Source organism: Mustela erminea, chromosome 1 (genome assembly GCF_009829155.1).
Source record: "Mustela erminea isolate mMusErm1 chromosome 1, mMusErm1.Pri, whole genome shotgun sequence".
Taxonomy (NCBI): domain Eukaryota; kingdom Metazoa; phylum Chordata; class Mammalia; order Carnivora; family Mustelidae; genus Mustela; species Mustela erminea.
In genome coordinates, this window is record NC_045614.1 from 2789161 (window position 1) to 2816099 (window position 26939).

At 60.0% G+C, this 26939-nt stretch overlaps 2 protein-coding genes and 1 non-coding gene across 4 annotated transcripts; all 3 read right to left on the reverse strand.

The window, feature by feature from the left end:
• Nucleotides 1-937: 937 nt before the first annotated feature.
• On the reverse strand, nucleotides 938-13280 carry DAPK3 (death associated protein kinase 3). 2 transcript variants are annotated; one of them, XM_032306289.1, is made up of 9 exons: nucleotides 13181-13280; nucleotides 12150-12306; nucleotides 7140-7500; nucleotides 6854-6983; nucleotides 6553-6601; nucleotides 5725-5751; nucleotides 3649-3801; nucleotides 2902-2947; nucleotides 938-2544 (listed from the first exon to the last, which is right to left on the reverse strand). In XM_032306289.1, the coding sequence occupies exons 2-9, from the start codon at nucleotides 12209-12211 to the stop codon at nucleotides 2008-2010; spliced, it is 1365 nt and encodes a 454-aa protein (XP_032162180.1). In that variant the 5' UTR covers nucleotides 12212-12306; nucleotides 13181-13280; the 3' UTR covers nucleotides 938-2007. The 2 variants fall into 2 exon arrangements, with proteins under 2 accessions (XP_032162180.1, XP_032162172.1); XM_032306281.1 differs by having other exon boundaries at nucleotides 12150-12289; nucleotides 13181-13269.
• A 4019-nt stretch (nucleotides 13281-17299) lies between these two features.
• EEF2 (eukaryotic translation elongation factor 2) lies at nucleotides 17300-26645 on the reverse strand. The gene is made up of 15 exons (XM_032306267.1): nucleotides 26519-26645; nucleotides 25359-25573; nucleotides 24408-24589; nucleotides 24111-24322; nucleotides 23465-23643; nucleotides 23184-23289; nucleotides 22607-22720; nucleotides 22270-22408; nucleotides 21936-22131; nucleotides 21062-21320; nucleotides 20507-20614; nucleotides 19510-19863; nucleotides 19031-19213; nucleotides 18817-18949; nucleotides 17300-18043 (listed from the first exon to the last, which is right to left on the reverse strand). Exons 1-15 carry the CDS (start codon nucleotides 26519-26521, stop codon nucleotides 17850-17852), a joined length of 2577 nt encoding a protein of 858 aa, XP_032162158.1. The 5' UTR covers nucleotides 26522-26645; the 3' UTR covers nucleotides 17300-17849.
• Nucleotides 23715-23779, reverse strand: LOC116581799. Its single transcript, XR_004282233.1, has one exon. It is a non-coding gene; the product is annotated as a small nucleolar RNA SNORD37 (small nucleolar RNA).
• Nucleotides 26646-26939: the final 294 nt, after the last annotated feature.

Consider the following 26939-nt stretch of genomic DNA (forward strand, 5'->3'; position numbering starts at 1 on the left):
AGCATGGCGCACCCCGCATACTGAGAGGGTAGGTGCAGGTCCCAAGTGAATTTCGTTTTCCACCAGTCTTAGACCAGCTGGACGGACAAGCAGTCTCTCCCCTCCAGTACCAGGACAGACACTGTCTCAGCACCCCCGCCAGTGCCACCCAGTGCCCGCCACGGTGCCCAGAACGTGCGAGGCCAGCTCCGCCCCAGCTGGGTGGAGCCGTCTACCCATCCCTGGGGGCCCCCCGGGGGCTGAGGCCAGCTGATCCCACACACTGCGCCCAGCCGGGCGCCCCCTCCCACGGCCAGCCCGCTGTTCTCTGCAGCGTGACCCAGGCGGACTTGCCGCTCAGTCATCCTAAAGGACCTGAAGGCCAGATGCCGCGTGCGGGGCAAACCAGGTCCTGGGCAGACAGACTAGCTGCCAAGGACCATCAGGGACATGGAGAAGACCTGAGAGCTGAAATCTACTGAAATGCTAAAACCTGATGTTACGAACCAGAAAGAGTAAAAGGTGTAAATGTCATGGGAAGTCAGCTGGTTTTTTTTTTAAATAAAGTAAAAAGAAATGACAAGGAGAAACGTGGCCCAGAGTGTAGGGAACGAGACAATGAAAGGCCGGCTGGCGGCAGCAGGGGCTGAGCAGACGTTCCCGCCCCTTCTGAGCAGACGGGGTAGCCCCTGTGCCGGGCCCGAAGACGACCAAGGAGCCCGACTGCGGCCTGGCAGCACCAGAGGCGGCACAAAGGGGCAAAAAACCCTCCGACTTCACCCTGGCTGCCTGGAAACTTCTGGTTCCTCACAAGGAAGTGAGACCAGCCGAACCCCAAGATCAGGGCAGCCTGCACAGCCCCCGGTGATGCCCTCTTCTGCCCTACGAGCGCAGGGGCAGGAGCAGAGGGACAGACACAGTCAGACACAGCCACGTCCGTGGGCACACAAAGAGCCTTGTGTGGGGAGCGGGGCTTTATTTCCCTTCGGCTCGCAGCAGACACATGCAGTAGAGCACAGCAGAGCTCGCGGAGCGGGGACGGTGGTTCCCAGCCCAGACCCCGGGCCAGGCCGAGGCAGTCAGGACAGCTCCGCCAGACCCCACAGCAGGGTCCTCCGGTCCTGGCCGGTCCCCCTGCCTGGTCCCTCCCTGCACTCGGCCCAGGACGGCCTGTCTGGAGAACGCCCTCCGGTCTAGAGGGGTTGCACCCGTTGCTTGCTTAACCTGACCGCTGCGCGCGGACACCAGATGTGGTGAAGCCTGAACTCAGGCCCTTCCCTGGGGGCTCGACCCTGCTCAAGGGCGGCACCTAGTGGCGGACGCTAGCACTGCCCGCTGCAACTCAGCCCCTCTGGGGTCCAGGGCCACTGGGCTTTCTCCACCCGCAGGGCAGCGGGGGCTGCCCGGGCACTCAGGGGACACTGAGCCTTCACAGAGTGTCCCGGGGACAATGACTCCGCGGGGGCTACTGTGAGCCCTGACAGTCCAAAAGGCAGCACTGGAACGGGGATGGGAGCCAGACGGGCGCGGGGCGCGTCATCCGCGTGCACATGGCCATGGGCGCTTCAGATGGAGCGTGGGGCTGCGCAGTGCCTCACCCTGTGCCCAAGGCTCTATGGGCTTCTGCACCAGGGCTCGGTGCCCGGCCACAGACACCCTCACTGGCCCCTCCACGGGCCCTGGGGCCAGCTCGGGGCCGGGGGGGCACAATGAGGATAGGGGGTGGAGACAGCAGGGCCAGAACCCGCCACCCCCGCAGTCCCCGGGGGAGCTGCCTCCCACCTGGTGTCCGGCAGAGGCAAGTGAGGCCCCTCTGACTCTAAGCTGGCACAGGCCGGGCCCACGGAGGCCGCCCCCACCGGCCAAGTGCTCGCAGAGCCCAGAGCTCCCCCAGTGATGTCACCCCAGAAGCCCCCCAAGGTGCCAGAGCCTCGGGACAGAGGAGCCAAGTGGCCTCGGGTTCCCGACCCCCCGGAGCGCGTCCCAGCCCAACGCCACCAACTCCCCCCCCCACCCCGCCCCACGGCCCTAGCGGAGGCTGCACTCCACGCCCTGCAGCTTCTCCTGCTCCATGGCCCGCACCAGATCCTGCACAAAGCGCATCTCGGAGGCCACCTGCTTCGCCAGGGCCTCATAGCGGTTCTCGAGGCGGCTGAAGCGGCGCTTGAGCCCGCTGGCCCCCAGCAGGGCGCCCTTGGCCTCCTCCTGGGCCTGCCGCTGCAGCGCCTCGGTTTTGTGCAGCTCCTGCCGCAGCCGCCGCAGGTCCTGGCCGATGCTCTCATTCTCCTCCCGGTACCAGGCCTCCTTCTCCGCGTAGATGGCCGTCAGCGCCTCGATGTCCTCGTGGCACAGGCGCCGGCTGTGCTCCAGCCCCCGCAGGCCCTCCTCGGCCGCCGCCACCTCCTCCAACACCTTGGAGAAGCGCTCGAAGTTGACGTAGGTGTTGTTGGGGGGCATGCTGGAGTGCGACTTGATGGTGTACTCCTTGAGCCGCGCTGTCTTCAGGCGCCGCCGCTCCGGCTTCCGGCCGCTGTCCTCGCGCCGCACGTTCCGCCGCCGGATCGCCTGTGGGGAGAGGGACGGGCGCCTGGAGTGGGGCCTCCGGGCCGGGCGGCCTCTGAGGGTCCCCCAGCCTCTCGCTAGGACGGCAGAGCTCAGTGGTCATGCCCCAGCCGGACCCTCTGGCCCTTTACGGGAGGTGCCACTCCTTCCCATTCTGGAAGTTTCTGTGGGAGGCAGCCCAGCTGTGTGCAGAGGGGGTAAAGAGCCAACCTGGGCCTCCTAGAGGGGAGGGCTCCAATACCACCTCAGCACACAGTGCACACCTGCGACCACCCAGGCCACGCACCCTGGGGACATTCCCGGGACAGAGACCTTGTCACACACACTGTCCTTGAGTGGGAGCTGCCCCAGCCACCTCACCTTGATCCAGGAATGCTCCAGGCTCTGGGCGATGGTCATTCTTCTCCTGGAAGACCCCCCGCCCCATGCCCTGGTTAGTGCCACACAAGCCATGTGCCCTACCCTCCCACGAGGCTGATGGGGAGACTGGAACAGGAAAGGGGTTTTCCAGATTCTCCGCCACATGGCTGTTTTCCATCCCCACCTCAGATGGCTCCCTATGCACGGACCCCCCGGGACTCACCTCCAGCCTGGGGGCACGTCCCCAAAATGCCCTTGAAACAACCTGCGCCCTCCAGCATGTCTGTTCCGCTCAGGCAGCAAGGAGCCCATGAAGGGGCCAGTGGGGGCGCAGGCCCTGGGGTCTCCCGTGCTTTCTGAGGGGTTTTGTGAACGGCGGTGAGATCGAACGTTGGGTCTCGCCAACTCAGGCGCCCACAGGAGGGACCAGGCAGATGCCAGGAATGAGCGCCCGTGCCAGGGGGGCAACACGAGCCCCTCACCATGAACGAGAGCTCTGTGACACCCCATGTTTTAGAATTCCCTGGGAGAAGTACCCAGGAATCTGGAATGTCACATGAAAACTATCTTAAACGTCAGCAAGTAATGAACAGCTCTGAAAGACACAGCGGGAGCCCCGCTAACCGTCTGTGCCGTCCCCAAGTCCCAGTTACACAGAGGGGACAGCACGGAGAGACGTGCTCTCGGGGGACCAGGTGGCCTCTCCTGCCAGCCCCCTGCCCCTCCTCCCCCGCCTGGCGTTCCTACTTGGGGTCTTTGACGAGCAGCCGGCGGATGAAGTCCTTGGCCAGCTCGCTGGTGTTGCTGAAGTATTCCTCGTCGAAGTCGTAGTTCACGGCCGAGATGTTGGTCAGGGTCTCCTGCTTCGTCTCACCCAGGAATGGGGAGGCACCGCTCAGACTGGAAGGCAGACCCAGGGCTCAGCCTCCCCGGCGCTCGCTCCCTGCCACCTCGGGGGCCAGACGCAAGGGCAAGCGGATGCTGGGCCCTGGGCTCCCCGACGCACCCGCATCCCCCCGGAACCTGCCCCAATCAGCCTCCGGCCTCCCACCAGAAAGCACGAGGACGTCACACCCAGCCACTGGTGGACACAGAAGAGGGGATCAAAGTCTCTAACGAAGCTGGAAGCATCTGGCCTAAACGTTTAGCGATTCCAGAAGGAAAGCCGGCAACTTCCCAGGAGGGTGTCCAGGCCGACACCACGCCAGCCCCCGGGCAGGGTGCACAGTCCCCAGCAGGACACGAGGACATCGTGTGTCGCCTGGAAGTGCTGCGCTGGCAGGGCCGTGACACATAGTGGGGAACACACTTCTGGTTCTCACCCCCGTCCTTGGATACGGAGCTCCCACAGGCCTCGTACTTTCTTAAACGCTAAAAACTCAGAAAGTGGGAGCGTCTGTAAGGGTATCTGGTCTCTAGCCTCGGTTTCTTAGCACCGTGCTAAGGTGAGAAGAGCCCTTTGCCGTCCATCATGAGCCCCTTTCAACCTCTAGGAAGGACCCTAGATGCCCCGGGCTGGGGCTGGTGGTGGCAAGCAGCCCTGGGGCTAACGGAGTGCATCCGCCCGCCCCACGCCTGACCTCTGGGGCAGGCGGAGGGGCTGGAGACAGAGCTCATCACCCACAATTCAATCACTCGGGCCTACAGCACAGAACCTCTGTGAAATCCCTCAACGAAAGGGCTCTGAGTTTCAGGCGGGGAACGGCTCCGCGTGTGGATAAGAGAGCGCACCCCCAGGTCCACGGAGACAGACGCTGCTGCACTCGGAGCCCCCCTAGGCCTCGCCCTACGCGCCTCATCAGGCCGTCCGACCTATCTACAGCCTTCGTAACCGACTGCTACCAGTAAGCGGTTCTGAGTTCTGAGACCCGCCCCGGCAGCTCTCCTGGCCAAGGGGGGTCACGGGGGGCCTCTGCGGGGACAACCCGGCCTGTGGCTGGCAGCTGAAGCGGGACAAGCCCTGAGCCACCTCCAGGCAGACGGGACCAGAACCGAGCAAAGATGGGCGCCTCAGTCCTGCGTGGGGTCCCGGACCATGAAGAGACAAGAACGGGACAACTCCAGGCCTCTGCCTGCTGGTGGCGTCCTGGGCGCATTTCTTGGTGTTGACAAATGCTCTTTAAGGTGCAAACGTCCGGGGAAGCTGGTGAGGGGCACGGAAACTGCAGCGTGGTCTTTGCAGCTCCTCCCTAAGTCTAAACTTAACTCTGATCTTTAAAAACAAAAACTAACCGGAAACTATTTTAAAAATCCAGCTCAAGAAACCTTCAGGGTGCATCGCTGGGCCACAAGACCTTGACAAGGGAAGAAAAAGCAGTGGGGAGGGGCGCCTGGGTGGCTCAGTGGGTTAAAGCCTCTGCCTTCGGCTCAGGTCATGATCTCGGGGTCCTAGGATCGAGTCCCGCATCGGGCTCTCTGCTCCGCGGGGAGCCTGCTTCCCCCCGCCCCGTGTCTGCCTCCGCCTGCTTGTGATCTTTGTCAGATAAATAAATAAAATCTTAAAAGAAAAAAAACAGCAGTGGGGGCTTGTCTGATGCCAGGACGGGGGTGAGGAACAGTCTAACTGGGGAGGCCCAGGGAATGAGGCCAGAGAACCCCCACCGCACAGGGCAGGGCTCTCCAGGAGCCCGAGACAGGAACCATCTTTCCCTCCTCCAGGAATTCATCATCCGCCACCCATCCCCCCGCCCGTCCCCCACCCACCCAGCCACCAAGTTCACTGAGCACTGCGGAGGGTCAGAGCTCTGGTCCCTGTCCCTGCCCAGAAGACGTCCTGCCCCAGCAGGCCCCAGCACACCCAGGAAGCACGGAGCAGGCACTCACAGGATGTACGTGATGACGCCGATGCTCCTGGAGGGGACACACAAGAACAGAACGGTCAGCTCCACGGTGTGGGGAGGGGAGGACCCCAATTCCCAGAACCTCTAAGTGCCCGGGGGTCTGGCGCCCGGGTGGGGAACCCAGAGGCCACGGCCGGCTCTCCTTCCAGGGTCCGCACGGCCTCCACACTAAGGGCCTCCCTGCCTCGGCTCCGGGGGTCTCGGGCTGGGGCACTCGCACTGGTCAGGCGAGTCACCCACCACCTATCGAGGCTCCAACCAGACGGGGGTGGGGCTGGGGCCGCTGCGGGGCTCTGATGCCCGCTGCGCTCGAAGGGAGGCTGACGAACCCTTCCTACAAAGGGTGAGAAGGCGACTGTTTCTTGCTTCGTGGGTGCCAGTCTCTGTTACTTGTCTGTGTTAACAATACCTTAAAAGGGGCACCTGGGGGGCTCAGTTAAATGTCTGCCTTCGTCAGGTCGTGATCCCGGCGTCCGGGAGTCTGCTTCTCCCTCTGCCGCTCCCCCTGCTTATGCTCCCCTCTCTCCCTCCCTCTCTCTCTCTGGCAAATAATAAATAAAACCTTTAAAACAAACACAGACCACCTGAAAACCAGAATGCCATTCCGAACTCACAAAGTGGCTCTGGCTGGCAGGTCCCTGTTCTAAGGCAATGATGGGTCCTGCCCATACCCAGCAGCACCCAGCCAGGCAGATGGACCACATCCCAGCCCGCAGCTGTGGCCTGGCAGCTCCCACGATGGCCAGGGGACTCCCTAAGGAGTAACGGGGCTACATGCCAGGCAGCCTGCCCACCGCCCCCCGCCACTCACCACATGTCCGCCTCCAGACCCAGGGGCTCATAGTTGACAATCTCTGGAGCTGCAGGGACAGGGAGACGGAGGGGCAGGGTCAGACGCTGGTACATGGGAGACAGCGCGGGGGACACAGTCACGGGGAGAGGCACAGCCCGCCTCGGGGGAAGGGCAGGGTGGCTCCAGGGCAGGAAGGCATGGCCGCCACGGGACACCAGGACTCAAGAGAGGACACCGGGGCGCGTGGGCCAGACACCCAGGGGCCTGGGATCCTCAAACACCCCACAAACCCCGCCTGAGGCGCCGCGCAGAGCCGCACCCACGAACTCGGGGGTGCCGAAGATGTTCTTGAACTCATTCCCTGCCTCGATCTTGTGGGCGATGCCGAAGTCGATGAGCTTGATCCGCGGGTTGGGCACGTTCTTGTCCAGCAGCATGATGTTTTCCGGCTGCGGGCAAAGCGGGACTCGCTGGTTCTGCCAGCCCAGCGTCCCCGGGACAGCCCCGTATCGCCCCTGGGACCCCCCACAGGCCACCAGCCCGCGCTCGGCGCCATAAAGGCCAGACCGGCTCCGGGACCCTCTGCCGCGCCAGGGTTCGCCCACCTTGAGGTCGAAGTGGGCGATGCGCTTGGAGTGCAGGTAGTGGACGCCGTCCAGGATCTGCTTGAGGAACTGCGTGGCCTCGTCCTCTGTCAGCGACTCCTTCTCGGCCAGGAAGTCGAAGAGCTCCCCGCCCGAGACCAGCTCCAGGATGAGCACCACGTCCGTCTTGTTCTCGAAGATGTCGTGCAGCGTGATGATGTTGGGGTGCCGGATCTCCCGCAGGATGTTCACCTCCCGCTCGATCTCCTCCCGGCTGACCCCCCGGCGGCTGGACGACAGGCGGCGCTTCTTGATGAACTTGGCCGCGTACTCCTTGCCGGTGCCCTTCTGCCGGCACTTCCGCACGATGGCGAACTGGCCGCTGCGGGGACAGAGTGGAGAGCCGGGCTTGGCAGGGGCCGCGGCTCCTGGGACAGCACCTCCCAGCACCCACCCCACCCCCGGGGGGTCAGGCAGCAGGTGAGCCGCTGGGTGGGTCCAAAGCAGCCCTGGCAGCTCTGCCTGGCCGAGGGCAGGAAAGCGGCGCATGTTCACAGACGGGAACCGAGTCCCTCCCGGGGCTGGTGGGACCCCACGCAGCCCGCAGCCGACAAGAGGTATTGCTCGTGTGCGGGGGGCCTGGGGCCCAAGGGCGGGGCACCCCACTCGCCATTTGCATCGGAGGAGGGGGCTGAGGTGTGAGGCGTAATTCTACACTGATTCGGTTTCCCACAGTCTATTTCATCATATTTAAAAACCTAAGAGGGGCGCCTGGGTGGTGCCAGTGGGTTAAAGCCTCTGCCTTCGGCTCAGGTCATGATCCCAGAGTCCTGCTTCCTCCTCTCTCTCTGCCTGCCTCTCTGCCTACTTGTGATCTCTGTCAAATAAATAAATAAAAATCTTTTTTTAAAAATTAAATAAATAAAATAAAATAAAAACCTAAGAAAAAAATTAAAAAGCTGCTAACTTCAAAGGGGCTTCTCATGCAACTGGCCGTGTAAGAGCAACACACATTTTCGAACTGACAGGGGCCAGAGCCCGCGCCCATGGAAACAGAAGGTTAGACACCGTTTCCGCGCGCCTCTGCAGGTCCTTCCAGCGTCCACGCAAGAGAAATGGCAACAGAAATCCACAGGGAAGCTTCTCCGAAAATCCTCAGTCAGCACGATCCCCAGCAGCCTCATGGGGAAACAACCGGACGGCCACCGACAGACAAATACAACGTGTCCCCCGTGTGCGGGAACATCCCTCAGCCACAGACAGGAGCGAGGCCCCCATGCGCTGCCCTGGGGATGGACCCCGAGCCCACGACATGCAGGGAGGGAACCAGACACAGGAGGCCACACGGGATGTGAGTCCATGCGTGTGACACGCCCAGAGCAGGCTCCTCCAGGGATGGGCAGGGGCTCGTGGAGGCCAGGGGGTTGGGGGAGGGGAGGTGACAGCTAATGGGGATGGACTGCTTTTGGGTGATGGAATGTTCTGGAATTGTTCAGGGAGACAAGAGCAAAACCCCGTACACACACTCAAGATCACTGACTTGCAGGCTGTAAATGGGTGAACCGTGCAGCACGTGGACGAGAGCTCAAGACGACGGTTATTGAAGAGAAATCCTATTTACTGCGCTCTAGGGAGCTGTCCGATGTCCAAATTACGCTGCTGTCCAGGAACTTAGTTGTATTAACTGACTGTAACTCAAGAGCTGGCTGAAAAAGGCCAGACAGTAAATATTTTTAGCCTTACGGGCCATGTGGTTTCTGTCACAATTTTTGTGTGTTTTTACAACCTTTTAAAAAAATAAAAAACCGTTCGAGGTTCAGAAGCAGACAGGACCACACTGGCTGGGGCCGGATTTGCCCACAGGCCGCAGTCTGCTGACTCCACGGGGACCAAGAGTAAGACAAGGCACAGGCTCCTGACAGAGACCTCAAGGTGCCACCGGGGGGTCCAGAGAAGAGAGACGTGACATCTCGGGGAAACCAGGGGAGGGCGCAGAGGAAGGGCAGAGGCGGGCGGGCGGTCGGCAGAGGGACCCAGCGGGGTTTGCGGCTAAGTGGACGGACCCACGTGCCCACGGAGATGTGCTCTACCCACGCTCGGTCGGAAGACGGGGCACACTCAAGCTGGGCAGGGGGGAGGCACCAAATCATCACTAACAGCATGGGCTCAGCGAAGTCCCCTCCAAGATGCCTGTCGGGGAACCCAGAACCTGTCCACAGACCTCCCCTCCTGGTAAAAGGGCCCTTGTAGCTGGATAAAGTCAGGCCCCGAAGTGGGGGTGACCCTGGGTTCCCAGGGGCCCCAGCATCCTCACGAGGTCGTCACGAGAGGGAGGCAAAGGGTGGGGGTCCCAGAGACGGGCAGACCCCACACTGCTGGCGGGAAGGACGGAGGGGCGCTGTGAGGCAGGAAAGGCAGGAGCAGGGTCTCCCTGGGGCCCTGGGGGACCAGCCCTACAGGTCTGTTTTAGACTCCGGGCTCCCAGACCTTCCCCATAATTCACATCCCTCTGGGCCGCTGATCAGGGACAGCAGCGACAGGAGACTCAACACTAATCCAAACGCCAAGCACACACAGGTCCGCCAAGAACGGCAGCGCCCCTGGTCAGGCCCAGCCCCCCGCCTCCTGAAGCTGCCACCACAGTCCCCCGGACCCGTTACGCTCCTGCCCCCTCCGCGTCTCCACGAACTCTCCCCCACCCGAAACGCCTTCCCCTCTCTCGGGCCTGCACCAGCCAAGCTCCTTCTTCCAGGCCCACGTCCAGTCCCATAACAAACCCCCGACGGGAATGACACCGAATTCCGAACGTGCACCTCATGCCGACGGCGCTGAGCTAAGTGCTGATGTGGGGCCTCGTTTTCAAATGGAAGGACTGGTTTTCCCTGCTTGATTCCAAGCTGAACTAACAGACAAAGAGGAGTGAAGCAGGGCTCACAGGAACAGGCAGAAAGATGCCATTACAGGCTGAACTGGGTCCCCCCAAACTCCGTGCCGAAGTCAAACCCCAGCCCCTCAGAGCGGACCATCCAGAGACAGGGCCTCCGGGAGGTGATTCCGTCCAAGTGAGCTCACAGGCGTGGGCCGGATCCAATCTGAGCGGTATCCTCAGAAGAGCAGAGTAGGACACACAGACACAGACAGACGGCCTTGTAGGGCCACGGGGAGAGGACGGTCATCATCCGCATGCCAAGGACACGCATGCCAAGGACACGCACCTCAGGAGAAGTCAGCCCCGCCGACACCTTGAGCTTGGACCTCCCGCCTCGGCCGGGGAGAGCAAGCACTTGTGCCGTTCAAAGCCGCCTCGCACCCCCCACCCCTACCCCCCCCGCTCCCCCCCACCCAGTTCTCAGCTGTGGCAGCCCCAGTCCACACAGAGGCACACGCCACTCCCTGAAGCAGAAGCCAGAGCGAAGCCCACCCTTGCCGACCCACAGACTAATATTTCCCGACACCATCGGTGCAAAGCTGAACCAGAAGAAAGAATCCTGCACCTCTGGGTCCCAGCACACCCGGCTTCGCGGCCAGCAGGGCTTGGTGTCAAGGCCGGAATCCCACGCGGCCATGGGGCAAGCTGCTTCCCTCCTCTCGGCCTCTGCTTCTCTGTAAGGCTGAGGGTCGGCGCACCTGCCTCGCAGGTCCCTTCGCAGGTGAACGGAAGTTACAGAAAGACAAAAGTCGGGACGTCCGAACCACATCTCTAACTCATGCAGACTGCGGTCCGGTGCGCAGTGTCCTCAGACCTCCCCACGCTCTGAGGGTCGTCGGACGGAGCTGTGCCGTCCAAGACGACAGCCACCGGCCACGCCGCGGCCCACACACCAGCCCGAACCGAGTTGTGCTGGGCGTGTGTATCACAAGCTGGTTAAAGAGGCTTCCTATCCAGAAAAGGTGGTGAAATTTTCCACCTGTGATTTTTGTTATGATTACAAGCAAGGTGGTAACTGTCCAATCTACTGGGTTAAATTAAACATATTAATTATTAAAACAGACCCAGCTACTTCCGAGGCGGTGAACAGTATACGGGCTGCGGCCTGGCCCGCTGGGATGACCGCGTGATACTCCAGAGAGGCAGTGGGGCCGGGAGGACCACTGACGAGGCTTCCCGTATGTTCCTTACAGTGATCACAGCACCCGCACTCTTGGGTCACCGAGTCTGCCCGGGGACACATTCCCACGGAATCAGTTCCTAACAGTGGGATCGGGGATGAAGGAAACACACAGGGGACCCTCGGCTGACTCTGGCCAAGCCACCCTCAGCGGCAGGACCTAACGCATTTCCAACAATAAAACGTGAGGCTGGGGGAGGGAGGCTGGGGAGAAGACGGGGTGGTAGGTTCTCTACCACTCGATGAAGGAAATTCCTGAAGGAGGGACTTCAGAATCCCAAATGAGCCTGAAACACTTTCTCAGTCCAGGCGTGAGGCACGACTCAGTTACTTACATTCCCTTTTGGTGACATCATGGGGCTGGTAGCCTCGAACTCAACCAAATAAGGTCTGAGGCTGGGGGGGCGGGAGGGGAAGGATGGCGCCCGGCTAATCTGAGCCGCGTTCTTGGGGGACACTCCGAGGCCCCGCCAGACAGGAAATCAGCTGCCGGGCTGGACCGGGAAACCTCCGCTCTTTCCCACAAGAATGCTAAACTGTTGGCGGGGACGTGGGCCCGGACAGGAGGCTTCTCCTGCAAACGTGCCCGAAAACCCATCACCTTCCCGGCGAGAGGATTAAACAGAAGGACAGACCAACAGACACCGCCACCACCGCTGCGCTCACACCACAGGGCAGGAACTCTGGCAGGTGCTCCGAGCACTCAATTCGACTCTGCCCCAAAGGAAACGCGCAGAGAAGGTCAGAGTCACAATGCGGGGACAGGGCCACCTGACCCCAATGCCTACACTCCTTGGGCCAGCACATGCCACGGACTCCTTCCCTCCTGGAGAGGAGGATGTAGGACGGGGCAGGGACACTCTCCAGAAACCTCCCAGCGCCCCTCTCCCACCCCCGGAGCCCCGTGGCCAGCCCCGCTCACCTGCCCAGCTCCTCCCCCATCTCATAGTAGTCCTCCACGTCTTCCTGCCTGAACGTGGACATGGTGGGCGATGGGCCTTCCGAGGCCTTCCCTCGCTCAAGGCTGGAGACAGGACCTCAGCGCGTCCCCTCGCGGTGACCCTGGAGGAGAAAGGGAACTAGGGAAGAAGTGAGACGTCAGCTACTACTCTTAGCTGCGTGGCGTGACCTCCCCACCCCCACCCTGCCCCCAGACGAAGTTCCAGCTCCTCATAAAGGGCACATGCATGCCGCCGGCCGGGTGCGTTCCTACTATCTCCCCCGGAAATCACACCACCGGAAAGGTCACTGCCAGCCCCCCTGTGCGGGCTTGGCCCCGAAACTGCCCCAGGCCCACACCTCTGACTCCCCACACACTGCCCCAGGCCTTCTCTGCCTCTCCCGACCCACCATCCTGCAAGTCACCCCCCACCCGCCCCGCTCTGCACACCCCCAAACCCCGGGGCCCCCTCAGGCCTATCCAACTTGCTAAGTCGCGGCACCCACACCCCCACCGCCCTGCCCACCGGCGACCTGAACGCCTCCTGTCCTCACCCATCCCCCCCAACAAGCCCCCGACCTCCGCAGATCTCTTAACACCTTCCTCAGCGCTGCGCTGAACTCCTCGGGAGCTGAACAAAGGCTTCCACGCGCCGGCCAGCCCCCTACCCACGGCCGCCTCCCCCTGACCTGCGCCGTCCGGCAACACTACCCGCTTCCCCGCTCCTCGACGGCACCCCTGCAGAGGCCCGCACCCCGTCTCCCCCACCCGCAAAGGGCCGCATCTCAGAGTCTCCTCCACTGCCCTGTCCCCGACTTCGGACAAGCTCCAGGGTGCACCCCGATGCCCCCTCCCAGGCCCCTCCAGGGACCTCCAAGCCCCAGAGTCCGGGTTCGAGCGTCCCCAAGGCCGCCACGCCCCTCGCAAGCCCCGACCCAGCCCCTTCTCCTGACGGCTCGTCCCAGGGGTCTCCGAGCGTCTCCCCGCGCCCCCGAGTCGCCGCCTCTGCCTACCCCGCCCGCCGTCGGCCAAGGGTCCAGCCCGCTTCGCACCGTCCGCTGCCCCGCGCCCCCGCCGGCCCTCTGCCGCGCTGGCCACCGCCGCCCTCTCCAGCCCCGCCGCCTCGGCCGCCGGGACGCGCCGACCTGCGTCGGCGTCACAGCGTCATCAAGGGCCCGCCCCTGAGAGGTGTGTCCCGCCGCCCATTGGTCTGCGCCCCCGCCGCTCGCGACGCCCCGCCCCCGGCCTGCTCCAGGCCCAGCCCACTGGCGTCCGGTCCTCCGAATCCGGATGACGTGTCGCCACTGGCCGGCAGGCTCGCCTTCATGCCGCCGATTGGCTGGAACTGACGTCACTTAGGACGACACTGAAGAAGTCGGAAGACCGACTTCCGGCCCCTGGACGGCGCAGCGGCTCTCCACCGGCCCGGGTCCTGCGTGCGCGGGGCGCGGTGCCGAACCGCGGCGTCCCTCTTCCTGCCCTCCCTGAGCGCGAGCTACGGCCGCTCCGTGCGGTGGAGCGGGGACCAGTGTAGTCCCCGAACTGCAGTTTCCCCCTCTAAAATGTTACCCGCATTCCCAGTGCATCAGTAAAAATGCAGGTGAGGTCAGGTGTTGCCATGCGGGCTTGATTCCTCCGACTCGCGTCGTCTCGGGACACCGGCTCAAACAGCTGGTCAGTATGGTCAGACCCGCCCGCCGTCGCAGGGGAGCTGTGACCATTCCTCCGGTTCTGCAGATGGGACGCTGAGACCCAGAGAGGTTAAGCAGCCCACCCCAAGTCACACAGCCAGTAAATGGCGCAGCCGAGGCTCATTCCCAGGGAGCCGCGAACCCAAAGCCAGTGCTGAACCACTGCAGATACCATCGGACGGCAGACCCGGCTTGACTTTCGCCACCTCCCCTGACCTCTCGCCGTTCTCCCGAGCTCACCTGCCTGTCTTCCGACTTCGAACATTGCACTCCCACCCAGGTGTTTGCACGAGCTGTCCCTTCAGCCTGGAGATCGCCTTCCTCCGTTCTTGCTTCAGGGACCTCCCCCCGGAGCCGTTGCACTGGTGGGTACATCTTACTTTAGATGGCATCATCCCGTCTGACGTCGGTATGGAAAACTCGTCACAACTAACGAACCCACAGTGATGCACCAGCACGACCAAGTCCATTCTTCATTCTGATTTGTTCTCCCCAACACCCTTTTCCTGCCCCACAATTCCATCCAGAATCCCCTCTATTTAGTCCTTGTGGTCCTCTTGGTTGGTTCGCAGACTTTCCTTTTTTGATGACTTTGACAGTGTCGAGGAGGACTGGTCAAGTATTTTGTATAATGTCTCTCAACTGTTTGTCTCTCTTTTTCCCCCATAGACTGGGGTGATGGGTTTTAGGGAGGAAGGCCAAAGCCCTTCTCAAGACACCGTAACACAGGTCCAGACTATGAACATGACATTGTCGTTCACACTGACCTTGGTCACCTGGTTCCAGGTAGGATCTGCTGTCAGGTTTCTCCGGAATACTTTTCCCTCCCCTTCCCATACGGCATTTTTTGGAAAAAGTCACTTGTGCATAGCCCATACTTAGGGAGTTGGAAAATCATTTTTCTTGGGGGGAAAAAAAAATCTGACAAACTAACATTAGACTTGGGTATATGGCATTTTCTCAGAAACAAATCCAATCTGTCACTTCAAGGAAAACAATTGACAGGATTTGTTGCCTATGGTAAATTTTAGCTTTTAAGGGGAAAAAAAAGTTTAAATACTTCACTTCCTTGTTGAAATTGTTAACAAATGGGAGTTTTCAATGTTTTTTTAATGAGATGTGTCACATCTGAAAGAGCACCAAACTTGATATACCAGTATTTCCAAGGGACCAATGCAGGTTACAAAAAGGACGCCTTCGAAGTGCAAGAGGGGCCAAGGGAGTTCATTAAAAAGTTCATTAATATGGTCTCAGATCCCACATTATAATTATTCTTTAAAAAAATTACTTGTCGAGGGGTGCCTGGGTGGCTCAGTGGGTTAAAGCCTCTGCCTTTGGCTCGGGTCATGATCCCAGGGTCCTGGGATGGAGCCCCCCATCTGGATCTCTGCTTAGCAGGGAATCTGCTTCCCTCTCTCTCTCTCTCTCTGCCTACTTGTGATCTGTCAAATAAATAAATCTTAAAAAAAAAAAATTGGGGCGCTTGGGTTGCTCAGAGGGTTAAGCCTCTGCCTTCAGCTCTGGTCATGATCTCAGGGTCTTGGGGATCAGGCTCTCTGCTCAGCGGGGAGCCTGCTTCCTCTCTCTCTGCCTGCCTCTCTGCCTGCTTGTGAGCTCTGTCAAATAAATAAAATCTTTTTTTAAATAAATAAATAAATAAATAAATAAAAATTACTTGTCGAGTTTTGGTGTTCTATCAAACACAGCAGGTACATGAATCTGGCTATCTCATTAAGACTGACATTTCGGAGATTTACAAAAAGCCTACTATTCTAATTGTTGTTGCACTTTTCTTCATAAAGATATTAACGCATAGGGCGCCTGGGTGGCTCAGTCGGTTAAGTGCCTGCCTTCAGCTCTGGTCATGACCTCAGGGTCCTGACCCCCACATTGGGTTCCTTCCACCCTGTGGGGAGCCTGATTCTCCCTCTCTGCCTGCTACTCCCCTTGCTTGTACTGCCAAGTAAATTCAAAAAATCCTTAAAAAAATGTTAACACATAATGGGTTTACCATTAAAACATTTTTAAATCTCTCAATTTTATTTTCTAAACATGGCAAATATCAGTAGATAAAACCCATTTAAACAAAAGGGTCTTTCTGGGGTCCTTGATGATTAAGAATGTACCGGTGTCCAGAGACTAAAAAAGGGGAGTATTGGCCTAGAGAGACGAGCTAACACAATCGGTCAGAGTAAACCAATTATGTGTGGAGCACGACACACACGGGTACTTGTAACACACCGCCGCTGGGGGTAGGCACAGACTGACGTCGTCAGGACAGCCCTGACCAATGGTACCTTTTGAATTTTACAACTGAAAATGCAGAGTTGCTGTTATAAGCCGAATTCCCCCAAAGGACTATGAATTCAGAATTGAAAACAGAATAGTTCCATCTTCATCTTCTCAATTTATACTCTTTAACAAAATTACTAGACTTTAAAAATGCACCAAACTAAATGCAATGTGGCATCCTGGACTGGCCCCTTGACACTGTGAGGACTTGAATGCGGAAAAGCAAGTGAGCGGTCACTTAGCATTAGCTTTGTAACATCTTCACGACTCTTCTGCAAATGTAGTCCGAAGTGCTTATATAAAGTGCAAAAAATGTGTACACGTCAAGAAATGCCAGGTTTTGAAATAAGAGTATTTTCCAACGTGAAAAATGCGGGGGATGGGAGACTTCGTAGAGGGCAACCTGCTGGTGAGTGGAGCTGTCCAGTGCCTCTGGGATACCCATCACCCAGGCTCCTGCCTTCTCAATGCGGACCGGGTTCCTTAAGCTGGTGAACACCCGAAGTCCCCCCACAAATTTTCCAAACCACTTCCACTGCAGCACGTCACTGTTGAAGCCACGCATTCTGTCGGTCACTTATCCAAGGAAGACAAAGACAGAGTAGAGGTTTGTCCTATGTGAGATCTAGGGTTAAATGTTTAAGGTTAAAATAAAAATCTACTAGGTCTATGTGCCACTTTTAATTTTTCTGAAGAACCCATCCGGCTGACGAAGACAACTTGCCCGGCAGGTGGCTTTCTTCTGCAGTTTTCCCTCACTGCGGAGCTAAGTCCACAAGAGCAGACTGGGCAGAACCGTCCAGCCAGCAGCACTCACATGGCGGCCCCAGCAGATCGGAAGCACACTCATGCATGAGCTTACACACGCGGTCCCTGGCTGCAGAGAGCTCGCTTCGAGCATTGAGCAGCCCCACAGCCCAGTGGCCACCACTCTGCAGTCTGGCTAAGAGGCGCCGTCACACCGGGCGGCCCCCTGGGCTGGAACGGCAGACTGAGGACGGGCCTCCGTACTTGGGCCTGGCATCCAAGGACACTTCAAGATTGAGTTAAACCTTTTGCATCTCAGTATCACCAACAGTGGGGACACTGGCCCAGGGGGCCCACTGCAGCCTGACCAGACCAAGGACGAAGTCACATGGACACACACAGTCACCACTGTATCAAATTTATTATTCCAATGGCACGAATACAGCTGGAGGTGCTCACGGTGACACCACACCAAGTTTCCTGCCTTCTAGCTTCTGTCCAAAGAGAAAGGTCTACCCACCTGTTCCTTCCCCCTTTCTTTGGGAAAATCCACTACGGGCCATTTACCCAAATAAACCTCTTAATGCGTTTTTTTGTGTGTGTGTTGGTTGTTTTTTTTTTTTTTGGACATTTAAGTTTCTGAAATGGAAAAAGAAGTGTTGAATGTCCCACCCCGCCTCCCCCACCCACACCGGCCAAGTCAGTCCCTGCTGCCAGGGCATTTCTGCTGCCTCTGAAATCTCGAAATAAATATCTAGAGGAACGGCATCAAGCGTTCGCGCTGAGTGATGGCACTGGGTGGGCCCCAGAACCTGTCAGGTGGAGCGTCCCCGTCTGGACAGTCTCGAGGTGTCATGGAGAATGCGAGGGCTTGTTGCTGTGGTCGGTCGTCAGCCGGTGCAGGGGCTGTGCTGAGTCCCACCCGGGGTGGTGGGCTGCAGGGAAGGGCTGCCTACAATTTGTCCAGGAAGTTGTCCAGGGCCGGGATGCCTTCCTTCAGGCCTTTGCGCTTGCGTGTTTCGGCCACCACCTGGCTGGGGCGGCTGGTGTTGTCGAAGGGATCCCCAGGAAGGATCTGCCAGTGGTCAAAAACGCACTGGGGGAAGGCCTGGCCGCCAGTGTTGGACCTCAGGTCAGCAGTGAAGCCTGTGGGGAGGCACAGGGCTCATGAGCCAGATCAGGATAATGTCCCTACCACCACCACGGCCAAGTCCGGAGAAGGTGGGGACGACGCAGGCACACAGATCAGAGACCTTTGTCAACCCAGACTGGGTCACACATTAAACCTAACTCTGGGGCACCTGGGTGGCTCAACGGGTTAAGCCTCTGCCTTCGGCTCAGGTCATGATCTTAGGGTCCTGGGAGAGAGCCCCGCATTGGGCTCTCTACTCAGCGGGGAGCCTGGTTTGCCGCCTGCCTCTCTGCCTACTTATGATCTCTATCAAATAAATAAATAAAATCTTTAAAAAACAAAAAAAAGAAAGAAAGAAAGAAAGAAACTCTGTAGCTCACCCAAGCTTTGTTCATCTCTAAGGCCTTGCTGGCCATTCTTGGCCTCACCCACAGTATAAACCTGGGCTACAAACCAACTGCTCTGCTGGCCTTGACCTTACTGTTTCGCCAAGTTACACGTCCAAAGGTTTTCTTCCCCTGCAGAGTCACCATCTCAGGGATCTGCATGCAAGGCGGACCAATTCGTCCACGACCATGCGGCCCCCACTGCCCAGCTGCGAGGGTCCAAGCCAGCACTTTGCAGATTCCGCCCATGGCTCTCATTAAACCAGCTCCAGGCCTTGCTAGAGCAGAAGTCCAGACGTATCCTGGACCAGGTTTAACTGCCTGTCAGACTACTGCTCTGTCCCGGGGCCCACAAGCCACAAGCAGCAGGTGTCTGAGGGGGGCCCCGAGCCCCCACTTACCGAAGGACTCATTGACGGGCAGATAGGCCTTCACAACAAACATGGGGGTGCCGGCCACCTGGGACTCCTCAAAGACGTGACCCCGCTTCCTGTTCAGGACACCGTAGATGCCACCAACCACTTGTTCCGGACACTGTGAGGCAAGAACGACTATTACATGCAGCTATTAAACAAAACAGGACCTAGAAAAATTAAGAGAACCCGAACTCCCTACCTGAATCTCCACCAGGTAGATGGGCTCCATAAGCCGGGGCTGGGCGGTCAGCACGCTGGCGTAGAGGCAGCGGCGGGCAGTGGGGATGATCTGGCCACCCCCGCGGTGGATGGCGTCCGCGTGCAGGGTCACATCATGGACATCGAAGCGCACACCACGCATGTTCTCCTCGCACAGAGCCCCCTGCAGAAGGAGCCAAGGCCACCATCAAGTTCCTGCAACTACTGTAGCCCCGCCTTCCAGGACGGGTCCCAGCGCTACACCAATGCCTCCAGGTCTCCACCCGGATGGACCTGCTATGTCTCCTGCCCACCTCCACCGCCCTAGGACCCCCTTCCCAGAGAGCAAGTCCACTGCCTCGCTCCGCCAAGGACAGGTGACCCCAAGATACCCCCAAAAGACTGCGAGCCTCCCCGGCTCTTCTGAGAACCCACAGCCAACTGCCCCATCCTCCACTGGACACCCACGCAGCTCCTCACCTCTTTGGTGGCCCACTGGAAGCCAGCCACCACGCTGTCCTTGATCTCGTTGAGGTACTGCACACCCTTGGTGATGTCAGTGAGGACGTTGGGGCCGGTGCCGTCGGGCCCAAAGCACCAGATCTTACGGGCTTCAGCCACATCCCACTCATACTTCTCGGCCAGATAGCGGGCCCGCTGCTTGAGTTCCTGGCGGGCAGACACTTCGCCCTTGTCAATATCCTCGGCCAGGCCATCAGGGAAGGGTCGTGCCTTCATGTACAGCCGGTTGTGCTTATTGGGGGACTTTGACAGGCAGAGCACATTTGACTCCTCACTGACGGTCTCGCGGTAGGAGACTACGGGGTCCGATTTCTGCAAAGTAAGTGTGCAAGTCAGGCCTGGCAGGGACCTCCCAGGAAAACACAGGGTCCCGATCAGAACGCACAGGCGGGGCATCATCTACAAATGACAAACCCAACTCCTTGCAAAAGGAGGTAAGAGGGGTGCCTGGGTGACTCAGTGGGTTAAGCCACTGCCTTCGGCTCAGGTCATGATCTCAGGGTCCTGGGATCAAGCCCCACGTCGGGCTCTCTGCCCAGCGGGGAGTCTGAGTCCCCCCTCTCTCTGCCTGCTTGTGATCTCTCTCTCTGTGTCAAATAAATTAATTTTAAAAAAACCTTTAAAATAAATAAATTAAAAAAATATTAAAAAAAAAAAAAAAAGGCAGGTAAGAGCAGGGCAGCCAACAGACCTAAGGGTGGCTACGGAAACCTAAACGGTATGTTAACTTTAGAAACTTGCCTTGCCAGTTTTTATCACCTGGAAAGCAACAAATCCTTCATGATGCAACCTCAAAGATTCTGAAAACCAAAGTGAACTGTTCCTCAATTATGTTTAATCTGAAGAAACACATCGAGGAAGGACAAAAAACCCTTGACTACGCCATCTCTACATGCCCGGCTCTATACTGGGGAGAGCAGGCCTCCCACCACCTGCGCCCAGACCCAGGCCTCACCTTGATGGGAATGCACGCGTGGTCCTCCTCCAGGTCCTTCAGACAGATCTCCAGGTGCAGCTCCCCAGCCCCCGCGATGATGTGCTCCCCGGACTCCTCAATGATGCACTGCAACAGGCCCAAGAGTTAGCCCCCGGGCCCTGACCCCAGGACACTCAGCGACCCCGGGAAGTTTTAGGAAATGGGTGGAAAGCAGGCTCCAGGCTTCCCTACTGTTGGGAGAATGCAGACTTCCTCGAAACAGGGATTTCTGGTAACTCAGGGGTCACACAAAATAGCCAGAGCTCTCACAGGTGTGTGTTGTGCTGGTTCTTAGCATTACATCCCAGAGCAACCCGCTCTACAGAGAGCCCGCAAGAATCTAACTATGAAAGAAAACTTGAGGATTCCCAGGCAAGAAACCCCCATTGTCGCACAGCTGCTCTGCCAAGAGACATGCCCACCACACACCCGGCTTTCCGAGTATCTGACTCCCCCTAACTGTCGGAGAGGCTGCCATAGGCCCCCCGGTAAGCGCTCCTACAGGTAGCCTTCCCTGGGCCCGCACACACCCACCTGCACCATGGGGTCGGACTTGGCCAGCCGCTTCAGACCCTCCACGAGCTTGGGAAGATCGGCCGGGTTCTTGGCCTCCACAGCCACGCGGACGACTGGGCTCACACTGAACTTCATCACCCGCATGTTGTGCGCGTGCTCGAACGTGGTGATGGTGCCGGTCTTCACCAGGAACTGGTCCACGCCCACCAGCCCCACAATGTTCCCACAAGGCACATCTTCAATGGGCTCCACATAACGGCCCATCATCAGGATTGTCCTGGGGGGACGAGACAAGCACCCATACACCAGAGATCCCCACAAAGGGCCAAACATGGCCTCCCTCGCTTCTGGAGCCTGTGGCCGTCCCCGACCACCTGAAACGGCAGTGTGGACCCAGCCTCCGAGCCTCAGGCCCTGGCTTCACCTTGCAGCCCAGGCTCCCATGGCACGGAGTCCCAGTCCTCGCGCACCAAAGCAGAAAGCCACCTGCCAGATTCCCACCTCCCCTATGGAGCCCCACACCCAATTCAAGGGTGACAGGAATGTCATGGGAACCTGACAGCTGTCGGAAGTCAAGGCCCCAGGGAACTAGAGGTTGGTCTTTCCCCCACCCCCACCCGGACTCGGGACTGGCACCAGCAGACAGGGCCTCTGGAGTCACACAACCAAGCCGCTGCTAGCACCTCGAGCTTAGGGACATGTGTCCAAACCCAAACTAGGGCTCCAACCCCTGCTTCTGGGCGTGCGTCATCCAGACAAGTCCCTCCCTCACCCGAGTTCCTCCCTGTTGTCTGGGCCACTCTACACACTGCCCCCTTCCCTGTGGGGGGAGCTCGGGACTGGTGTGGGACAAAGACCAGCCTGGCACACCCGGGAGCCCCGAACACCTCACCTCTGGATAGGTTTCAGGTACAGGTCCTCCTTCTTCCCAGGGGTGTAGTTGGGCCCCATGATCCTGACCTTCAAGCCAGTGGACACCAGCCCCGAGAACACACGACCGAAGGCATAGAAGCGACCTTTGTCGGAGGTCGGCACCATTTTGGAAATGTACATCATGAGAGGACCTTTGGGATCACAGCTTTTAATGCCTGAGAAGAAAGAAATCCCCAAAGGGAACTGTGTGACTCCCTCACAGCTGGGCAGCAAGCATCGCCTTCCGGCCAGGGCTGCAGACTGCTCTTAGGACCCAGCGCTCTGTAGCCAGGGTGCAGATGAACCCCACATACCCATGGCTGCCTCGTCGTCCGGGGGCCCCTCGTACAAGAGCTCACAGCGGTACTTCTGGGCCGTCACGGGGGAAGGCAGGTGGATGGTGATCATCTGCAGCAAAGCGTCCCCAGCGGGAAGCCAGCGGCGCATCACAGCCTGCAGCAGGAAACGCAAAACTCAGGCAAGGCCCACAGCCTTCAGAATCCCAGCCTGCTCCTGCCGGACAGGCCAGCACCGCAGGTCTCCTGACCGCCCAGCTGGCGATGGGGCTGGGTCCGGTGGAGCCTCAACAGCCAGTCATGACGCACCAGAGGGCAGGGCCAGCAGCATCCCAAGCGGCCCACCCACACTCACCTTCAGAAGCGGTTTGCCTTCTTTGTCTTTGTCTTCGCTGTCGAGCTTGATGTCCAGCTTTTCAATCAGCTTTGCTGTCTCCTCTTTCTTGAAATTCATGATCGCATCAAACACCTGATGAATTACACAAACAGCACGGTGGGTTTGGGAACAAAATGGAAACCTGTGGCTGCCTCCTGCCCAGCAATCCTAACAAAGCCACGGGCAAAGAGAAGACAGTGCTCCACAAGTCTGTAACAGCACAGCTCTAAGGGAGCCAGACAAGCCGGGAGAAACAGGATAGGCTCTCAGGACAAGAGTCTGTTCTAACCCCTAAACCACAAAGGTGCCCGATTTACAAACGCTGAACACCTGCTAACAAAGCTCCCGCTTTTAGTCTGCCCTCCGCCCACCAACCTCAGTGGTGAGCTCGTCAGAGTAGAGCCCTGGGGGGCTGAACCCATCTCACCCTCCCCCAGCACCCACTTTTCAACCCAGCTCTGCCCAGCCACAGGAGGTAGAACAGATCCGGGAGCCACCAGGACCAAGGACGGAGAGCCCAGGCGGAGGCCCATCCGCAAGGAACTCGTTAGCTCACCTTGAAAATAGGGTCTAAGATGAGCTGACAGAACGTCCGTGGTAGCTTCTTCCCATCGGGGCTGGTGGCCGACTTGCTGAATTTGCCATTGGCGGGATCAAAATACCTGGTGAGAAAGAACCCACCAAGTCAACGACAGCAGGCCGTGGGGAGACCCAGGTGGGCAGGAGGCGCCTAAAGACCGCTGCCGCTCCCCAGCCACATCGCCACCACCGGCCCCGGATCCCTGCTGAGGTTCGGGGGCACCAGGGAGCGCCCTCCCCCTCCCCCGCAGGGCTCACCGGTCACCCCACAGCTTCTTCATCATGTCCTCCACTTTCTTGGCCCGCTCAGCAGGCCCCAGCTGGCCCTCGCCCTTGGCAGCAAATTTGGCCACATACATCTCTGCAAACTGCTTCAAGGTAAAGGCCCAACCGTGGAGCCCAGACCCAAAGCCGACAGTCCCAAGTACAGGGTCGATCTGCAAGGGCGAGAAAATGCTATGAGCAGAAACAGCTGCACAAAAAGCACAGAGCCCCTGGGTACTATGGGCCTCAGACATCCGATTTCTTCAATATCCATCAGGTCAAAGTGAAGAAATTTTAGTCATCATTTTTAAGGCCCAACTCTGCTCCATGCCCTCTGGCGGCAGGGTGTGTGAGCACCGACCGTCAGCAGGTGGGACCGCCCACCACCCGCAGCCCCTCAACAGTGCAGGTCAGACCCGCTTAAAAACAGCCCAAGCTCCGTGGTAAACCTGCCTGCGCAACCAACCACCCGGAGTCCCCAGGAGAGCCTCAACTCACGCCCTCTGGCCCAGAGAGATCCCAGCCCTTCCAGTGTGGCCAAGAACTAAGCCCCCTCCAAGGGAGACCGACAAAGCACTGGAATCGAGGGGCAAACAGCCAGCCAGCCGAGACCCTCAACCGCAAAAGGCAAATGACCCACCATGATGTTGCCCATGGGCCCGCTCTCGCCCTCCCCGTAGGTGGAAATGATGACGTTGACGTTCTCCACGATGCGCTGGAAGGTCTGGTAGAGCTCCTCGGGCTCCAGCTGCAGCTCCAGCAGAGCCCGGTCCATCTTGTTCATCATCAGCACAGGCTTGATGCGCTCGGCGATGGCCTGCCGCAGCACCGTCTCCGTCTGCACGCACACACCTGGGAACGGGCGTCTCCATCATCAGTGGGGGGCAGGGGGAGGGGGCAGCATCCCAAACCACACGTGCAGGGACCTACCGCTTACCAGACACACAGTCCACCACCACCAAGGCACCGTCGGTGACACGGAGGGCGGCAGTCACCTCCGAGGAGAAGTCCACATGCCCAGGGGAATCGATGAGGTTGATGAGAAAGCCGGAGCCGTCCTTGCTCTGCTTGATAAAGTTCAAGTCGTTCTCCGAGAGCTCATAGAAGAGGGAGATAGCCCTGAGGAGATTGGGGCACGTTGGGTGGATGGAAGCCACATCTCCACTGCCCTCCCTGGACGCGGGAGTACACGCAGACCTGCCCTGGGAGTCGGCACGCCCTTCTCCTACCTCTCAGTGAGGTGCTGTGTCCTCCCCTTGCTGATCACTCCGCCCTACGGACGGGATCCGACTTCCCAAGCACAGAAGCTGACCCACCCGAGAGGCTCTGCCCTCAGCCCGGAGGCCCACCTCCCTGCCATGAGTACCAGCTGCAAATGCCCACCTGTCCAGCCCCTCATCCTGGATCCTCTCAGGCCCAACACACCTGACCCCAAATACTAACCAGGTGACAAAACAAGGCCTGAAACCCGTGGACAACCTTCCACGCTTCCCCCGGCCCCCACTGACGCCAGCCTTGGAACCACACAGAGAACCCCCCCAACTGCCAACTGAGAGCACCGGCCGCTCAGTGCCTGCTCCAGGTGCTCCCTTTGCCGACACCTAAGACCAAAGATGGTCAGAGGGGACACACACGGCAGGATGATACGAAGTGGCTCGCTGTCAGTGGCACTAGCCCAGACTTCTCCTGACGGCGCCAAGAGCCCCGCAGTCCTGAAACCGGGAGGCCACCCGGCTAAGCCCCTTCCTCTCCGAAGCGCCCCAAGCCCAAGCCTCCTGGGCCTCGCTGGCTGCACTTTCCCTGGCGGGACTGCTCCGCCTCCTCCCTCCCTGCCGCGGACTCCCCACGGGCTCCGACCCGGCCCGCCCCGGGGCAGCGGCGTGCTCACGTGGATTTGATGGTGATGCAGCGCTCCTGCTCGTCCTTCCGCGTGTCGGTGAAGCGGGTCTCCCCAGCGCGGGCGGAGGCGATGATGCCGGCCTTGCACACCAGCGAGTCCGTCAGCGTGGACTTGCCGTGGTCCACGTGGGCGATGACGGACATGTTGCGGATGTTGGCCTTCTTGTCCATGATGGCCCGGATCTGGTCTACCGTGAAGTTCACCTGGGCGGGGGAGGGGGAGCTCAGGCCAGCCCCGCGGCCGTGGGACCTGGGTCTGGGTCTCCCCCGGTGTGGGCTGCCGAGGCGGGAACAGGAGCGCGGCTGCGGGGCGTCTGCACACCCCGTCTGCTGGCTGACACCCCCGTGAAGGTGTCACTCGCCCGACTCCAGGAGACCGCGGCCGAGCCTCCCGCACCGACACCAGGTCCCCGGCGGGACAGCGGCGCGAAAGCTGCGGCAACCCACTGGCCACCGCGGGACCGAGGGCGCCCCGAGAACCCCATCCCCGCGGCCGCTCCCCACCCCCCAGCGAAGGTCCTCCGTGCAGTCCAAGGTCACCCCTCCAGCTGGGGGCCAGACGGCGCCGCGGGCGGGCGGGGGGCTGGCGCGGTCCCCGCGGTCGCCCGCCCCGGCCTGCGGCCCCGCTGTCAGCCGCGCGTAGGGGGACGCGCAGGGAGGGCGGCAAGCGGCCCCGACGGCCCAGCGCCGGCGCGGCAAACCCGTCTCCGCCCCGCGCGCCCACCCCCGCCCTGCCACCTCCCTGCCCCCGGCGGCCCCCGGCAGAAAGCCGAGCCCTGCTCGCGACCCGCGGGTTACATAAGGCGGCTCGCCCTCGCCCCGCTCCCCGCACAGCGCCCGCCATGACGACGTCTGCCACATCAGCACAAGCTCCCCCTGCCCCGCCACGGCCCCAGCTCCGGCCCCGGCTCCGGCCCGGGGTCCCTCGAGGGGCCGGCGCCCCCGGAAGTGGGGAAGGGGCTCGGCGAACGGCACGACGCGCAGACATGGCGGCGGCCGCTTCCTCCCCACCCCCCCACCCCCCCGGGGCCGCCGGCGCCGCCATGTCTCTTCCATGTCCGGGCGGCCCCAGCGCTCCAGACCCGCGAGCACCGGTCCCGGGGGGACCCCGCCGCCCTCCCAGGCCTCCAGCCGGACGCCGCTGCTCACCATGGTGGCGGATGGCGGTGGATTCTCCCAGGCAGATCCGAGCGAGGCGAGTCGCGCCGAGGATGGCGGCGACGACGGCGGAAGAGAACGTTGACGTCAACACCTGACCTTTTATAGGCAGAAGCCGGTTGGGCGGGTCATCTGCCCGCGCTGCGGGGGCGGGGCGACAAGGAACGCCCCGCGCAGGCGCAAGGAAGGGCTCCTCCGGTTAACCCTTCCGGCGACGGTGCGGCCGTGGGATTTCCCGGGGGCGGTGGTCGACCCAGACAGAGCTGGGGGCAGGCCTCCGGAATGCAGTACTGAAGGAGCCTTGGGCGAAAAGCGCCGCTTTAGCTGAGAATATTAATCGTGGTGGCTATCGCAGCTTGCGCAATGCCGAGCACGTCTGCTAAAAGCACTTTACAGTGTGAAAAGGGTCTGT

Excerpts from the sequence above, each read along its gene's own strand:
- EEF2 (XM_032306267.1), bottom strand. Across the intron at positions 23,290-23,464 it reads AAGAAGCTGTGGGGTGACCG|GTATTTTGATCCCGCCAATG; the intron begins GTGAGCCCTGCG and ends CTTTCTCACCAG. Across the intron at positions 18,950-19,030 it reads TCTACCTGGTGGAGATTCAG|TGTCCGGAACAAGTGGTTGG; the intron begins GTAGGGAGTTCG and ends CTTGCCTCACAG.
- DAPK3 (XM_032306289.1), bottom strand. The coding sequence starts at position 12,211 with ATGTCCACGTTCAGGCAGGAAGACGTGGAGGACTACTATGAGATGGGG. Across the intron at positions 3,802-5,724 it reads GGCGTCATCACGTACATCCT|TCTGAGCGGTGCCTCCCCAT; the intron begins GTGAGTGCCTGC and ends TCTGCCTTCCAG. Across the intron at positions 2,545-2,901 it reads TGGAGCATTCCTGGATCAAG|GCGATCCGGCGGCGGAACGT; the intron begins GTGAGGTGGCTG and ends CTCTCCCCACAG.